Genomic DNA, 18,361 nt, shown 5'->3' with positions numbered 1-18,361 from the left:
CATGGTTACAAGATGGTATATATACATTATAAAATATTTTATTCTCACAAGACTTCACAACATACATTAGTTTCCCCTTACAAATATCAACATGTTATTTTGTTTGGGCTTGCTTTGGTGTTCTTGTTAGTTCTTAAGTTTCAATACCAGGCCTCAAGTTCTCTAGGCAAACGTTTAACCAACTGAGCCACATCTTCAGCAACCACAGAGGTTATTTTGAATATATTAATTTGGAATACATTTATTAGGGAAGTTAAAAGGCTTAAAATTCAAAACAAATCTATACCTTTGGTGAAAAGTAAAATAATGTGTATACATATACATATTTTTAATACACAGAAAAAAGTTTAGAAGTATATACATATGTGAATGCATGCATATATACATGTGTATATACATATAATTATACATATATATATAATACTCCACTATATTGGACTTCAAAAACTGCTATAGGTTGGCAATATAAAGACATTTCTTTTTATTGACTTCTACTTTTTCAACTTTCCATAATAAATTCATTAAACACAGAAAACAAACTTACTAAAACATCTTTATTAAAGCATCTACAGTATGAATCATATAGCTTCTAGTGTATTTTTTTTTTTTCTTGGCCAGTCCTGGGCCTTGGACTCAGGGCCTGAGAACTGTCCCTGGCTTCTTCCCACTCAAGGCTAGCACTCTGCCACTTGAGCCACAGCGCCACTTCTGGCCGTTTTCTGTATATGTGGTGCTGGGGAATCGAACCTAGGGCCTCGTGTATCCGAGGCAGGCACTCTTGCCACTAGGCTATATCCCCAGCCCTCTAGTGTATTTTAAACCTGAGAACTTACAGAAAAGTTAACATGGTTGGTCTATTATTTGAAATGAAACACCTGCTTTAAAAAAGAAATCAACCCTTAGCTGACACCTGGGAAGTTGGATTTCTGAAAGGTGAGCACCTGCTTAACTCTAAGAATGGCTTACTGTATCTAAGTAACATGGTTTATGCTGAGCACTCTTTCTTTCTAGAATCCTGGGATTTGGGAACATGTGAAGCAGAAAATGACAAAGTGACAGCCCCCAATATAAACCTGAGTGGTGAATCTCTAATGACCTTATCTAGCAAGACCACATTTCACTTATACTTTAACTGCTGGTAAGGAAATTCAATGCCCTGTGTGATTCTATTCCAGGAAGCTTACACTGAATTTTTTGTGATTCAATCCATGTGCTTCTCCCTGTATTAATTTTGCATTATACTCATTCATTGTAATTAATTGCTGCTGCCTTCCAAGCACTGAGAACACAACTCTATAGTAAATCACACAAAAAAATCCTAGTGACTCTTTGAATGTGGAAGGGTCCTAAGGATCCTGAAAAGAATTGTAACCCACATTCATTTAAGTAAAAGAACAGAGCTTACTCCTCCTTATGTAATTTTTTTTTTTGCCAGTTCTGGGGCTTGAACTCAGGGCCTGAGCACTGTCCCTGGCTTCTTTTTGCTCAAGGCTAGCACTCTACCACTTGAGTCACAGCGCCACTTCTGGCTTTTTCTGTATATGTGGTGCTGAGGAATCGAATTGAACCCAGGGCTTCATGCATGCTAGGCAAGCCCTCTACCACTAGGTCACATTCCCAGCCCCTCTTTATGTATTTTTCAACCAATTTATATCTACAAAAACTAAAACTATGAATTTCAGAAAGTCAGTAGTCACAGAGTAACATATTACTGAGTTTTCTGGAGGGGAAAGGGTTGGGAGGGAAAAAAACTGGGAGGAAACCATGGAGGAGATCACACTGTCCAAAAAGAAATGTACTCATTACCTGATTTACATAACTATAACCCCTCTGTACAGGACCTTTACAATAAAAATGAGTTTTCCTAACTTTACATACAGATTTTATATAAATGCAAATAAAAAGAAATTAAGTCTTAAATCACAATATAAAAGTGCTAATAAACCCTATACAAGGCCCTCCAACTTCAGTGGAAAATAAATAGCATATACATTGTATATTATCTACAGTACTACAGCTGATCAAAATATATACCAAAATATGTGAAATAACTGTTTAAATGCACAGTTGGAAATCTGTTACTAACAGCGAATGAAAGCATTGAGGAGCAAAAGTTTACACCAATGGCTATGCTAAGCCGAATGGTATACTGAGAAACTAAAGCAATCACTTCACATGTAAAGTCTAATAGTAAAGTATAAAGTCACTTACCTTAATTATCTGTTCAAATGCTAGGGCAGATTGTAACATCATTGGCCTCTGACTCTGGATCATTTGTTGATCAATAGAGTTATAAAAATGTGCCACCTATAAAGCAGAAGTCCAATTAGCAACAACTGATAAGAACAGATTTCATCTGTAAGTTTTCGTTTTCTTCACTGCTATTATTTGAATGGGAATAGTAACTTTTCTCTATCCTAAGATCAAACAGAAATATTCTTCTTCTCTAATTCAAGATTAATAATTCAATACATATAGTCAACATATACATTGAGTTACTACAATTTTCTAAGTGATGTATTGAGGTTCACTGAACAAAGATGACAGAACCTAGTTCCTGGAATCAATACGTCCAAAGACACAGAAAAGGAAGTAAGCAAAGCATGTTGAGTACTAACATAAGCAAATAAATCTAAATTCTTAACTTCTATACCTCTCAAGAAGTCCTTCCTTTTTCAGGACAAAGCACAGAATTTCTCCAAACAAAACTTATTTGAGTTGTCTTTTAAGTCTTCTCTCACATCCTACATCAACAAAAGCCTATTACCTATACTTTGAAAATGTGCCTCTAATCCTATTACTTGACTAGTTCCCTTGATCCAGCTCTAACTCATATAAACCTTCATCTCTTAGCAACAGGATAAAACAGTCTCTAACCAGTCTCTCTGCTTCCAGTCATAGGCTCTAACAATCTACTGAAAGCAAGCCAGAATGATGGAGTCCTCTTCTTTTTACTAACATGCATGAAAATTCACTACTCCAAATTAGACTGAAAAATGACAAGAAATGAAGACTAATCCAATAACCCAGAATTCTCTGTGAATATCCCCTTGTTAGGCAGACAAGGAACTTATTACGCAGAAGGTCCTTTAAAACCTTTGCAATAAACATAAAAAATAAAACAATATTCTACTTTTGTAAGTCATTTTAGAATGAAAAGCAGTAACAAGCCTCTGTACTGGTTGCAAAGCCAATTTTAGCAAACCATAAGTTCACAAGCTAATGATATTTAACTTTATTAGCCTAAAAATATCAAAAGGAAGCCCTTAGCACATTTTATTTGAAGTAATGGATTCAGAAGAGTCATATTATATGATGACATACTTGTTTAAGAATAATTGCTTGCTTGCAGAACTTCTGTGCAATGTTTGCCACTTGCTGGATTTTTGCAGGAATAACAAAGCCAAGGGCAGAGAGCTGACGAACTTCTCGTAGAAGGATCACTAACCGATCAGAATAGTGTACTTTTAATGCCCCATCAGTAGGATCCAATTCCATTATTCGACTGTTAGCCTCAATGCTACCAAAAAAAAAAAATACAAATCTTTAAGTTTCACATTCTCACTCTTTTGACTGGTGAAAAACATAATACTTTTTATATAAATATTAGTATTAAAACAAAAAATTAATTATGACCTTTAAATTATGGCCCTTTTTCACAAATAGCCCAGATTCCTCATAGCCCAGATTTTAGAAAGAAACTGCAATACCCAAATCACAGTGTCACATGTCACATCAATATTTCAACCAAGTAGTTTTAAAAACAAAATCAATCTCTTAACTGTCAGCTAAGTCTCAAAATTGATATATCCACCAAAAAGAAAAGGTTTTGATTCATTTCCTAACAATATACAAGAATTTTTCAGTCTACTTGAGTTTTTTATACTTTTATTAAAGGATAAATTATTTTATTAAATAGAAATGAGACTGGAAATATAACTCAGTGACATAGTGCTTACCCTGCCTAGGAAAGGCCATACAATCTTCTCTAAAACAATCTAAAGTATAGCAGTAGAGAAATACCCTAATGTTTCATTCTTCTACGGTTGCTCTACTTTAGAGTATTCCAACTAGGTGTATTACAAAAATGTCGGTCTTAATTAGGCTTAAGGTATTATGTTTTTCTAATTAAGAAATCTTTTAGGTCTTCAAAGCTAGCCCACTGAAAAGCAAAGAAGGTATACACCCGACCTACTTCAATAGCACACAACAAAACAACACAAAATGTATACTTGAAGTGGCTTTAAAAAGTCAGGCCAGTACCTGCGGCTCAAATCTTTAATCTTTGCTATTCAGGAGGGTGAGATCTAAGGATCACAGTTCAGAGCCAATCCCAGGCAGGAAGTCGCTAAGACTTTTATCTCCCATTAACCACCAAAAAGCTTGAAGTGGAGCTGTGGGGCACAAGTGGCAAAGCTCTAGCCTTGAGCACAAAAAGATCAGGGATAGTGCCCAGGTTGAGTTCAAGCCCCAGGACCAGCACAGAAAAAAAAGAAAAAATATCCAAGCTTTTCTGTCTGTACACTAAGCCTGCCATGAAACTGTAGTGGTGAGTCTTTTTACTTTTATTCAGGATTACCTTCAAAATCAGTCTGCATTTACAGGCACTGTCAAAACTGTGTTCAAAACCACACTAATAACTCAGGACATGGTTTGATGTGCACACTAGATTGAAGCAAGTTTAGCAATCCCCTCTAAAACAGATTACAGTGCCCTGGTAAGCTACCACACAGAGCTGATCACCAACAACAAAAGTACTGAAGTATGCAAGTGTTCCAAAATATGTTGGATAGAACACTTTTAATTTTTTTGGTCTAGAGCATCTCTACTATTTTAGGCTCAGAGTTGGAAGGAAAATAGTTAAATGGCATAGATCTAACCATTATGCCCCAGAACTTTTGGTTCTTCGATTCTTCTAGAGCCAGAATTTTAGCACAAGAAACATTACTTTTAGCCTAATCATTCTTTACATCAGTATGTGGAATAAAAACAGAACTTCACATATAGAACTTCATATTTAAAAGTTTCTTTTTAAAGGACATAGTTGGGCATGCTGGCATATACACATGTAGTCCCAACTACTCAGAAACTGAGGTAAGAGAATCAAGAATTAAAGGCCAATCTATCAACAGAGGAAGACCTTGTGTTTTAGAAAAATGAGAAGCTGGAAGAAAAAAAAACAAGTTGTGGCAGTATAGCTCAGTGGTAAACTGTACGTTTCAAGGCCCAAGCTTAAAATAAAAAATAAATAAAAGTTCTAAAAATTACAGACAATATGCTGGAGAAAGTTGACCCAAGATACAAAAAAAAACCCAAACTTGTTTTGTCTAGAAAACATAACATGTTTGAATAACCTTACCTAATCTATTTAATAAGGCTCAGCAAATAGTAACCTAAGGCTTATTACTTTGGGCACCATGAAAAAATTAGTCCATGTCTCAAGAAGTTTAAAATTACCATAATGTGTATGTACAGTATTGATGTAAAAAATAAGCATCTTAGTAATATAAATATAGGGAAAATATGTAAATGCTAAATTGAGAAAACCTGAGAAGGAAAACAAAATTCTCAAATGAGAATCTGCAAGTCCATGGTCAATCTAACCACAACATTGAAATGTCCAAACTTAACTACATACAAATTAGGACCAAATAAATAGGTGAAGGAGGAACATTAAGTTTGGAGAAAATAGAAACATCAGTTCTATTTTGCCATTTGGACTGATGGTTTTGTTTCACAACTTAGTTTACCCATACTCACCACAAACCAGATCTGGAGTCAGATAAACCTGACTGAATATCCCTGGACCAATCATCAAATTGTTCTTGTTCATATAGTTTAAACTGGTCTAAGAGATCTTCAGCACTTCGATGGAAAGATCGAAATCCTGACAGGTCAGATAAAAGAGCCTCGGCAATCTTCATAGTATCATCTACCTGTTAAAGTCAAATTACAATGATGTGCATTACTGGAATTCAAACAAAATTAGCACCCTCTTCTAACCTATCACTCAAAAATTATTTTCCCCTCATCTTTAAATAATGAAACAAAGTTTTTCAGACAACATGACATCAGTCCTTACTTTATTCATGACCTATACTACCTCAGAACAGCAACTCACAAGAAGACAAGGCACAATTTTAAGGGTAAAAATAAAACAATGATAGGTCTGAAAATACTTGGGCTCACTGATATTCAGAGAAAACTCCAAAACTTCAACAGTACTCCTAAACAAGTACCACAGTAATAATTCCCTGAGTTAATGCCCTGGTTAATACAGCAAACAATGAGGCAAATCAATGTCAAGAGAGAAAAATAAAGTACTGTTCTTCCAAAACTATACAAGGAACACTATAGTACTCTGGAAAGCCAACTGACAAACTTGAGTGCAAAGTATAAAAATGCTAGATTTTATAATATTCTCTTGCCTTTAATCACAGAATAGTATTTATTGCATAAGTCAAATATGAAGGACAACAGACATAGTAATAATAGTAAAGCCATATAAGTCTTAAGTAACTTTAATAATATTAAGTTTTTGTTTCTGTCAGTGGTGGGCTTGAACTCAGGGCCTGGGCTCTGTCCCTGACCTGAGTCTTTTGCTCAAGGCTAGCACCCAACCATATTGAGCTATAGCACCACTTCTGGTTTTCTGGTAGTTAATTGGAAATAAGTCTCACAGACTATCATATATAGGCTGACTTTGAACTGCAATCTTCAGATCTCAGCCTCCTGACTATCTAGGATTACAGGCATGAGCCACCGGCTCCCAGCTATATTAAGGTTTTTTACTTGGCATCTAACAGTTGCTAGTGTGCTACTCTACAACTTGGGCTGTGCATCCAGCACAGTTTTTGCCAGTAGTTTTTGAGATAATGTCCCACTTCTTCATGAACACTTTCTTGGACCTACTTTAGGCTTCTCTTGCTGGAATCCCAAGTGTAAATCCATATCCAGTTTCCCTTCACAGGGACAGGGTCTCAGACGTGTCAGCTGAGATTCGCCTGGAACTACAAACCTCCCATTTTCAGCCTGGACAACAGATTCATGCCATTGCACCCATGAACTTTTCTGCCCAGTCTGGCCTTGAACCATGATCCTCACATTTTCAGTATCCTAAGCAGCTAAGATTATAGGTGTGCACCAACAGTGTCCAGATCCTAAATAAGTCATTTCAACCCAAAAAATCTGTCACTTCCTCAAATAATATCACTATAATTTTGAATTTCCTATCATCCTAAGATGATTTAGTTATATAAACATACTTAGAGATTGATTGCAACTACCCAAGATTTTGCAATTACATTTTTTTTTTTTTTTTTTGGCCAGTCCTGGGGCTTGGACTCAGGGCCTGAGCACTGTCCCTGGCTTCTTCTTGCTCAAGGCTAGTACTCTGCCACTTGAGCCACAGTGCCACTTCTGGCCATTTTCTGTATATGTGGTGCTGGGGAATCGAACCCAGGGCCTCATGTATACGATGCAAGCGCTCTTGCCACTAGGCCATATCCCCAGCCCTGCAATTACATTTTTAATGCAGTACAAAGAATGCTTATTTCTTTAAACAATGTTTAAATGCATTTGCTTTGAGCAAGTATAACTACAATGATAAATGAGTTGACAATTTTGTCTAAGGAATAATCAGAATCATTATACTGTATTTCTCAGGTTTCTACATTTCATATGAAATTAGATAGAGATGCCAAGGAAAGCAGAATATTTTCACTACAGAGTCTACTATTCATGTCTTAATTTGCTGTATTTTTGAGCGATTAGTATTCTTTGATTTAGGTTAAATCAAATACCTTCAACTCCAACTGACGAACCCAAACAATATTATTCACAACTTCTGAAAGATTTCTGCCAGAAAGTGGTCCAGATGCATCCCCAGGGATTCCGCGACACCGTGTCTCAAAGTCTACTCGAAAATCTATGCAATTTACATCAAATAAATGATTACATAGAGGCAGCAAAAATTCCTGAATACCTCCCATTTCACAGGAGCTATATGTAAAGTTGTGCCTAGAAGAAAATTGGCCTCAAGACTGTGTACCAAGTCAGAAAGAAAAAGAAAATAACCAGTCATTCTATAACAATTGCCAGCATAACAATGTCAGAATATATATTAACACTAAAGGATATACAACATTTTTTGAAAAACCTATAAAATACTTTCTCAAGCAAACACTAGAATCACCAATGAACTTACCTCTAACTGAGTCCACAAGTCTTGCCAGTAAAGTTTCTCTTTCTAACATTAACTCTTTGCTTATAGTTGGACGCTTCACCAACTCTTTGTATTTTAAAAATGCTTGAAGAAGCTAACATAAAATAAAATAAAATATGTCATCATGATAGACTATGTCAGCATGTGAGGAATAAAAATCTAATAGTAAAATATTTCGATACTTTACCTGCTGTGGACTGTCTTGAATTTCTGAAATATAAATTTTTAATTTTCCTGCTATTTTTTGTTCTGCAGGGGCAATGATTTTTTCATATTGAGATACTGCAGCTTTCCATAAAGGCTAAACAAATTAACAATATTATTAGACTTTAATATTTTAAAATCTATCTTTAAAAAGAACAACACAGAGGAATTATAAAGACATAAACATATATATTCTTCACCTCAGTATATGGATTATATTGCACAGGATTCAGACCAGTAAAAGGTTCAAATACTCGAGAGAGGCACATAACTTTCTCTTCACTGGTAGGCAAAAAATAAAGAAGCTTCTCATGAATTGTTCTAACAGCCAAGACCTAAAACATAAAATATTAAAATAATTAAAGTTATCTAAATTAAATATCCATATAAATGTCTAAAATCTATAATGAATGTTTAATAGGTTCACTAATCACACTGAAGCATAACCTTGAGAATTAAGGTGATCTCAAAAGAATAATTGTCTCATCACACTAACATTAATCAGGGTGCTCAAACCTATAGAAAATATAAAAGACTCAGTTTTAAGTATGTTTAAAATTCACTTAAGTAAAAGCTTAGCGACTTCCCTAAATATAGTAATGACTTCTGCTTTTCAATATTCTGCATTAACTATTATTTGCAATTTAAAAACAGCTAAAAATAAATATAATTGTATTTTGAACGGAAAATTTCTATTATCAAATAGTACTCAAAAATATTAAGTGAAAACACTATAATCCTCCTTTTGAGTTAGAAATATCTGTATAAACTTGTTTATTGAAGAATACTACCAATTCTGTCTAGGTAAAAGGCCTCGAAGTAGTTCTAAGTAATACTTCTCCAACTACAATGCTACTGTCATTTTCCACCAAAAAAGAATCAAGATCCTTGGAAATACAGATGATTCCAAGAATAATACAGAAAATGAATGGTGAGATGAACTATACAATTTGTAGAGGGGGGAGGCTCACTTGTCAAAATAACAGAGGCAACTACCAAGGACACTCACTGTCCAACTATGGAATAAGGACAATGTTCTGAAACACATAAAACATGATAAACCATAAATTCATAGTGATAATACTAAAAAACATTGCATTGCTCCCACTGAACTATGGCATTATTCATTGCTCAAAAAAATGTAAGTACAGGGGCTGGGAATATGGCCTAGAGGCAAGAGTGCTTGCCTCCTACACATGAAGCTCTTGGTTCCATTCCCCAGCACCACATATATGGAAAACGGCCAGAAGGGGCGCTGTGGCTCAGGTGGCAGAGTTGCTAGCCTTGAGTAGGAAGAAGCCAGGGATGGTGCTCAGATCCTGAGTCCAAGGCCCAGGACTGGCCAAAAAAAAAAAAAAAAAGTAAGTACAAAGAAGTTGTGTATTCTGCCATTCCTATGCAAACTGTATTTCAGGAAATGAACAATGGATGAGCAAAGTTTTGCTACCTTTTCCTAAATCATCACTACAAAAATGTAGGAACAATGACAAAATTAGAAAAAAGCATTATTTTACAACCCTCCCAGATTATCAACAGCTGCTAAAATCATTGAGGAAAAGTTGACACATCCTCACAGTTTTATTCAGATGCTGATAACTCACACCTGTAATCCTAGCTACACAAAGAGACTGAGATCTTAAGGATCAAGGTACAAAGCCAGGCCAGGCAAGAAAGTCAGTGAGACTCTTATCTCCAATTAACCACCAAAAACTCAGAAGTGGAGCAATAGTAGAACACCAGCCTTAAGCAAAAAAAGAAAAAACAAAACCTAAGTGAGATCATGAGGTCCTGAATTCAAGCCCCAGTTCCAAAGAAGAACCACATATTCACAAATAATTGAAGACTACTTCCACTTAAAAAAGACAAAGAGACATATAATCCAATTGATACCTCTTCAAGACGTCTGCCAAGTTTGTCCAGTGTTTCAGGGTAGTATTTGTCACTTTTCCATGGATGAGGAACATAGCGCTGCCACACTTGCCCTGTCAGATGATTACAGACTACTACCCACTGTTCACAAATTGAAATGCCAGCTTTCAGATTTTCTTTCACAACATAATAAGGATCCTCCCACAGGTTCAAAGTTCCCAGCTTTTTCTGAACAAATCTTCCAAATGAACCACCTAATCAAACATAAAGGAAAGATTGAAATGAAAATAAAGATTTTATGCAGAATTATAAAATATATAATGACAAGATTAAAATATACAAACTAGCAAACTAAGGATTTATGAAATAGCACATTACTCTTAGACCACCACTGTCGATAATATGTCTTGTTAAAAGTACATATACATCGATTGCATATTTTCATCCTTAATATAGTGTAGAAATACATATGTTATCAGGGATGCAAAGGTTACTTAATTGGAATAGCATTACGTAAATAATTTTCAATTGCTTATTTTTATTCATGTTATAGTGCTGCAATAAATATCACTGTATATATACCTTTATGTACTTACTTGATATTGCTTAGGAAAATAAAAATGGTATTTTCCAGGTCAAAAATGTAACAGTAATAGGGGCCAGGCCCCTATAGATGACTCACATCTATAATCCTACCCACATGGGTAGTGGTGATCAGGAGGATAAAGGTTTGAGGATCAAACGGGCAAAAAGTTATCAAGACTCAAGATGAACTAACCAGCCTAGCATGAGAACCCACATCTGTGATCTCAGCTACAGAGCAAATCATAACAGTTAAGAAGATTGCAGTCAAGCCCACTCCATGCAAAAACATGAAAACAAATCTGAAAAATAACTAAGACTTACCCTACTACCCTGCCCCCACACATACAGATAAGCCCATATAATTTACATCATTTTTCAGTTTGAAAATAACCTATACATTAATGCATAAATATTAAAAACCTATATAAACTGAGTTTGGCTCAAAGAAGTTGACATATGTCATGTAAATGAATCAACTATATACAAGCATCTATGTAATTAATTCTTCATTTTCGCAAAGAATTACTGTAAATAGCAATCATTAAATTACATTGGGAGGATCTTAAGAATGTCTAGAAGTAAAAGGAAACATGACAAGTGAGACTTGCAGAGTTCCAAAAGTGAATTTCTTTCCTCATACCTATGATATCCAGGAGATGCAGCATCCGTGGCTCAGGGTAATGGTCATGCTCTGTCTGTCTCCACACGTCATCCACAACGTCACGAGTAGTCTCCACTAAGTCAACAGCTTCCAGTAAAGACAGGCTATCCAAGCTGTAAAACTCCTGAAATCAGAATGCATGCTCTGTCGTCATTATAGCCATACTTCATGCAACTTCACCAAAATGTCTCCAAACTAGCCAGACTCTAGAGGCTCATGCCTATAATTCTAGTTACTCAAGAGGCTGAAATCTGAGTATCCTGGTTCAAAGCCAGCCCAGACAGGAAAGCCTGTAAAGACTCTTACCTCCAATTAAGCACCCAAAACAAAAAAACAGAAGTGGAGCTATAGCTCAAGTGGTAGAGCCCTAGCCTCAAGCAAAAAGGCTCAGGCAAAGTGCCCAGGCCAAGTTCACACCCCAGAACCAGCATAGGAAAAAACATAGTCTCTAAAACTTAACTTCTATAATTCTACAGTTAGTCATTTTTTTCCTACTACCTGTTTTGTTAAGTAAAAATCCTCCCAAACCATAAATTTCAATAAAGCCAGAAAGTAATCATTGTGAAAAGCTCATTTATTTATGCATTTAGGTAAAATTTTCCTTAATTTGGATGTAGCTTTTTTTCTCCCCAGTTTTGAGGGCCTTAAGTGCACAAACATAGTAGGCATTGTAGTTTACCTGTCTTCAGTCAGTCCTGCACTGTGTTGCACGATATTGTGGTTAACAGTAATATAATCAGAGCACAAAACTTATTATGCCATATCTTACCACTGTTGCTATTATCAAAAACATTTTATTTATTTTGTGCCAGTATGGGGGGGGCTCAAACTCAGGGCCTTACATTCTCACTGATTTTTCTTCCTGGAACTCTTTCTGGCTAGTATTCTACCAATTGAGTTATGCCAGTAGTCCTGCAAAAATGTTTCCATTCACTTCAAACATATCATTAAAATGATAATGGTGAAATAGTGGAAACAAGTAGAAAATTGCTATGTATTCAAAAAATATTTTTTACAAGCATACTTAAAGTATCCCTTATTAACCTCTATGCACATAAGGAACAATCAATCATATAGGCATAAAACTAAGATTTCATATTTCATATTATTTCAGAAATGTTATTTTGAGTAAAGTGAGCTTTCATGCAGAAAAACATATTACATCTACATAGATAAATCTCATGGGATATCAGGTTTGTTTTTCACTAAAAAACAAAAAAGCGTATTTGTGACCCAAGAAAAAATATTTTTCTAAACGTCAGAATTTAACTTTAATGTTTTATATTCACAAGATCTACTCATTTTAAATACATGTCTTAATTAAACATTACTGTATATGAAGTACACATTTTGCTCATAATTATCAAGTTGATTTTAAAATAGAAAAATGCAGTGAAAACTGAACCCTAAAATACATTCACAAGAAACACGCTATATATAACCACAAATCAATCACATACCCTTGCAATTGTCTCAAATAATTCTTTAAAATATGTGGCCCTTTCTTTACTAATGTGTTTACTCCCACGATGAGCTTGTTCTATCCAGAACTGGAATTCATCGCTTGGAGTAAGAATGCCTGTAAAAGTGAAGAGAAAAAGCAATCAACCAATGGAAAATAAAAAGCCAGAAAATTATGTGGTTCATTTGCTAATTTTGGTTTTGTCTACATTCATGTATATTCCATATTCTTGAAGATGTACTAAACATGAATCTTAAAACCTCTATCAACAGGGCTGGGGATATAGCCTAGTGGCAAGAGTGCCTGCCTCGGATACACGAGGCCCTAGGTTCGATTCCCCAGCACCACATATACAGAAAATGGCCAGAAGCGGCGCTATGGCTCAAGTGGCAGAGTGCTAGCCTTGAGCGGGAAGAAGCCAGGGACAGTGCTCAGGCCCTGAGTCCAAGGCCCAGGACTGGCAAAAAAAAAAAAAAAAAAAAAACCTCTATCAACAGTAAGTTCTTAACTGAAATTCACTAGAACACTGGTAGCCCCAAACTTAGACCTCACCTCACAGCCCTTGAGTTTGTTGCTCAGTGTGACTCCAATTTACTCTGGTAAACATTTGTGTTTGTTCTCTGTGAGCTTTCTAATGCAAATACTATTCATGTTCTGCTCTTTGTTCACTGTTTTAAGCATTTTGCTGATCTCACTGCTATGATGACCCCCAAGCACAGTGCTAAATGTGACCTCGTATTCCTAAACACAAGAAGGTTCTCCCACTTTTACAGAGAAATTTTGTCACATAAACTTCAATCAGGCACATGGGTGTTGCTGTTAACCCTAAAAAACTGTTAACTGACCAAATATATATATACACACACATACATATATCAGGTGTGTATATATATGATATATGTGTGTATATGTATATATATGAAAGTGTATTTAAATACAAAACCAACAACAAGGTCATGTGCTCATCAACTGGCCAAATGTGACCAGCGGGTCAAAGTAAATTTCCCCTGGAAGCAGCCACTCAGTGTTTACCAATTCAGTGTTCACAGTGACTTTCTAAGATATAATTAATGCAAGTTATGATTCCCTAGTTCCATAATTATGGTTAAAAATATCTTTCTCTTCTCCAAATACATATAAATCTATTCATTTAAAAGTTTTATGCTGATAGAGGTTTCAAAAGAACGAGAAGAAATTGTGAACTATATTCATTTGTGAATGTACTAATGAAATAATCACTTTGTACTTCTTTTGATTATGATACTGATACTTATTATAAAACTAATTTGGTAAGCAGTTTATAAATATAAAACACTGCACATGCTACATACCTCTTATATCATCTTCCTTAAGTTTCAACTTTGACAAGTTAGTGTCTGATCTTCGTAGAACTACACCCAATCCAGCTTCCAGTTCACTCAAAAGATTCTGAAGTTTTGGATCAAAGTTTCTGCTCCACTCCTGATCCTATGCAAGAGGACAAGAATGACTGCTGATCAGATGATGACCAGAAACTGGCTGCCTAACACAGTGTCTAAAGACCAACATTCACAAACCCATTTCACCAAAAGCCTCCTAATATCTCCACTTCTACGATGGGTGAAGAGTTCCAAACAGTGAAAACTTTATCAAGATCATTTACTAATGGACATTGTAAGAGTTGATGTCAATTATCTTTCACACCTTTTTCCAATTCCTATGTTTGTTATCAAAGTTTACTTTACAATTAAATCTGGAGAAAAGAAATGTTGGCCCTAGGTTTGATATCCCAAGTACCACAAAAAATTGACACCAACAGTAAATTAAATAGTAAATATTTATGTATTTATATAACACCTGTGCAAGCAAGTAGATAAACCTTTACTCACCTTTAACAACATTGGCACAAACACCTGTCGTACTGCTTGGTAAAGGGAATTAATAGGAGATTCCAGCATAGAAGAAACAAGAATGTTATTGTGCAGATTTTCATCTGTAATTACTTCAGGTCGAAGCTTGAAAAACACCAGCACTTTATCTTTTGTGTCACCAAAATCAATCTAAATTGGTAAAAAAAAAATGTGATTTCATCATAAAATTTATTGTTTGAAGTAAATCATGCTCTCAAATGTTGTATCACTGTAATACTGGCTGGAAACATGTTACTTTAAAAGTAAATATATTAAAAACCAATCTCTCTCTGCTTAAGAATACCTAGGCTTAATGCATTTCTACCTACATGTGATTAAATCATAGAGCTTTTTTATAAGTGATTTATGACAATAAAACAGTATGCACTGTTGACATATACTGCTAACTATTCCACTCCAGCCAGATTCATTCACATTACAAATCAAAGCTGAATGATACACATACACAGTGATGAGACGTGTACTTGTCTACTACCCCAGAAAGTCTGGGACAAAGATGTTATTTCTAGTGCCTGAGAATATTTTAGAAGGTGATTTTTAAAAGAAGGTTATTTTTAAATTACATATGTACATATGTATATATATGTACTCAAAACTGCCAACATGAATTCGTCTTTCTCCTAAAATTATCTTTGCCTTAAACAAGTTTTACATGCTTGACATTAAACTTTTTAAATTCAATTGTCACAATAAATTATTTAAAAATAGAACAAAGCCAAGAGTGGTATTCCAAAGCCTTTAATATCTAGTACCGGGGAACATGAGATAGGAAAGCATAGGAAGTTCAAGTCCAGCTTGGACTGCATATCAAAACCCTATCTCAAAAACTCAAATCAAAAAACCAAAAGATAAAACTGGAACCAGGTGAACTCAATTGAAATTCATTTACGTAATCTTAAAATGCCAGGGGCCAGTGGCTCATGCCTGAAATCTGAGCTATTCAGGAGGCTCAGATCTAAAGATCATGGTTCAAATCCAGTCCAGGCAGGAAAGTCTGTGAGACTCTTATGTCCAGAAAACTGGACATGGCACTGTAGCTCAAAGTGGTAGAGTACTGGCTTTGAGAGAAAAAGCTCAGGAACAGCACCCAGGACCTGAGTTCAAGCCCCCAAATGCCCCTTAATACCCCCCACACACACACACACAAAATCAGCTCATAGTAAATAGTTATTAGCCAAAAAGAATATTGTCCTTCTAAAGACGTTTTTACAATATGTGCACATTTTCAGAGTTATTCTCTCTTCTCTGTCCAGGAAGGAAAGTCTAGACACTTACAATGCTATATACAACATTCTGTAGATGAAGACTCCTTTAAAGGTGAGCAAGATTGATGCTGTTGAAGAGTTTACTCCATCTTGACTTGAAACATGGTAGGAAATATTGGGGGCAGTAGATTAGGTCAACCTGACTCCAAAATTCTGCTTCTACCCCCTGCATCAACCTCCTACATCTGTGCCACACTTGCTTGTTGCTTGCTCTACCCCCTGCGTCAAGCCCCTACATCTGTGCTATGCTTTTACTTTATAAACCCCAATTTGAGGACTGCTTGTGGTCACGGTGGCAGCTCCCAAGTCTGCACTGTGTCCCTGGCCTATCAGTCCGCTTTTCACTGTCATAGTGTCAGCGCCCAAGTCTGCACTGTGTCCCTGGCCGGTCATCCCGCTTGTCTGCAGTTCAGCTCTGGGGTCTGTGCTGCGTCCCTGGCCGGTCAGTTCGCTTTTTGCTTCCCCCATAAATCCATCCTTTTGCCTGAGACTGTCTGAGTGGTGGACTCTTAAAGGGACGGGGAATCCCCTCCCTCAAACCCCATAACAATGCCACTTTGCTTTCATCCTAAGGATGATACCTCTTAGCTAGTGGAAAGGAACTGACACTTATTTCATGGCATGTGAAGGTCATATAAAATTCAAAATATCAGTGTTCATATATCTTATCACGACACAGCCATACACATTCACTTATGTGGCTTGTTGTATAGCTTGCTACCCAGCAGCTTTCACAGCACCATGGCCAAGCTCTAGTTGTAAGTCCTGGCAAAGCCTGACATACTGTAATGATTGGTTCAATCACAACTGGAAAGTGCACTGACTACTGACTGCCTGACATTGCTAGACTTTCAGATGAATGCCAACACCAAGCTAGTGGTTACAGCGGTCTACAATCTGTCAGGGCTCATCTACTGAGTGAGCCTGTCAAGGTCTTCTGCTTTGAGTTTTACAGTCACAACACCTGGTTACAAATGCATTTATTTTGCAAGCAATCCTGTTGGCTGAGATGACAGAGTAACAAATACATCACAGTTGGTTCCGTGTGAAATGAATACGAACTTCATTAAAAGATTGAAAGTCCTTGGCCAAACTTTCCCTCAGGCAGTATTAAAACTAGTGCATAGCACAAAAGACACACCAGAATTCTCCTCAAGTGCGAATAGACGAGGGGGAACAGAAAAATTCAACTAAGGTAAACGTTTTCTTCGTAGAACCTATCTGCAGTCGTTAAAAACTTAGTAGAGGGGGACACGCCCCCATAGTTCCAAGTATTCACAAGTCCCAGCTGCTGCTTCCTTGGACCCAGAAGTTGGGGGCTAGCCTGGGCAACACGAGGAAAGTAAGACGGGGAAAAGATGCTTCCATCCCCAAGCCAAAAGGCCAATGCGGGCGGGATGAGCTGGCTCCCGGTGGCCCGGAGCCTCCGGGCAGGCGCGCGGGGAGCTCCCGGGGCTCCCAAGGGCCGGAAGAGCAGCGCGCGGGGGGGCTCCGGAGGGCCAGAGGCAGGGAGGCAGGCAGGCGGGCGGGCGCAGGCGCGCTTGCGCGCGCGCTGCAAGCTGCCGGGGGCTCCCGAGGGCCGGAGCCAGGCGGGCGCGCGGGGGAACCGCTCAGCCCCGCGGTTAGGCCTGGGGACTAGGTCAGGCCACCTACCGCGTTGGAGAAGGAGAGTCCAGCGTCGGACCGCTGCACCTTGAGTAGCATCTGGTTCCCGTCGTCCAAGAAGTTGTTGATCTCCACACCGTGGTACACCAGCGGCTGCTCGCAGAGCTCCGACAACAGCCCGAAGTAATTCTGGGTCGTGGTGAAGACGAAGAGCTTCCGAACGTCCCGGCCCCCGCCCGCCATGGTTCTGGAGATGGAGAGGAGATCCGGAGAGCGGGGAGACGGGAAGGATCCAGACACCGGTCCGGAGCTGGACGCGGGGACCCGTAGACCTCAAACTCCGGGAGGCCTGCGGGACCGCGAAGCTTCGCGGTGGCAGAGGCGGTCGCTATGGTGACCGGCGCCTCCGGCGGCGCGCAGCGGACTTTAACGGCTCACGCGCGCGCACGCACACGCATGCACGGGGCGCGCGCGCGCACGGACGCACGCAGAGCCCTCTCAGGCTTGCAGGCAGATCCTTAAGGAACATCATCCTGGATTGCAGGACATTGAAGCCGGGGTGTATGGACCGAAGAA

The 18,361-nt window shown here is 37.7% G+C and overlaps 1 protein-coding gene across 2 annotated transcripts in view; it reads right to left on the bottom strand.

Moving 5' to 3' along the window:
• Dync2h1 (dynein cytoplasmic 2 heavy chain 1) overlaps window positions 1-18,153 on the bottom strand; it is a 154,181-nt gene extending 136,028 nt beyond the window's left edge. For both annotated transcript variants that reach the window (XM_048343745.1, XM_048343746.1), the window contains exons 1-13: window positions 17,834-18,153; window positions 14,874-15,044; window positions 14,337-14,472; window positions 13,004-13,122; window positions 11,523-11,667; window positions 10,319-10,551; window positions 8,629-8,763; window positions 8,412-8,525; window positions 8,207-8,318; window positions 7,803-7,927; window positions 5,761-5,936; window positions 3,325-3,520; window positions 2,212-2,307 (exon numbers count right to left, since the gene is read on the bottom strand). In XM_048343745.1, the coding sequence (XP_048199702.1) occupies window positions 2,212-2,307; window positions 3,325-3,520; window positions 5,761-5,936; window positions 7,803-7,927; window positions 8,207-8,318; window positions 8,412-8,525; window positions 8,629-8,763; window positions 10,319-10,551; window positions 11,523-11,667; window positions 13,004-13,122; window positions 14,337-14,472; window positions 14,874-15,044; window positions 17,834-18,028 (1,953 nt within the window). In that variant the 5' untranslated portion in view covers window positions 18,029-18,153. The remainder of the gene's footprint in view (window positions 1-2,211; window positions 2,308-3,324; window positions 3,521-5,760; window positions 5,937-7,802; window positions 7,928-8,206; window positions 8,319-8,411; window positions 8,526-8,628; window positions 8,764-10,318; window positions 10,552-11,522; window positions 11,668-13,003; window positions 13,123-14,336; window positions 14,473-14,873; window positions 15,045-17,833) is intronic.
• Window positions 18,154-18,361: the final 208 nt, after the last annotated feature.

Source organism: Perognathus longimembris, chromosome 3, assembly GCF_023159225.1.
Source record: "Perognathus longimembris pacificus isolate PPM17 chromosome 3, ASM2315922v1, whole genome shotgun sequence".
NCBI lineage: Eukaryota > Metazoa > Chordata > Mammalia > Rodentia > Heteromyidae > Perognathus > Perognathus longimembris.
Note: the sequence above shows the minus strand (reverse complement) of the source record. Positions and strands in the feature narration are given on the sequence as shown.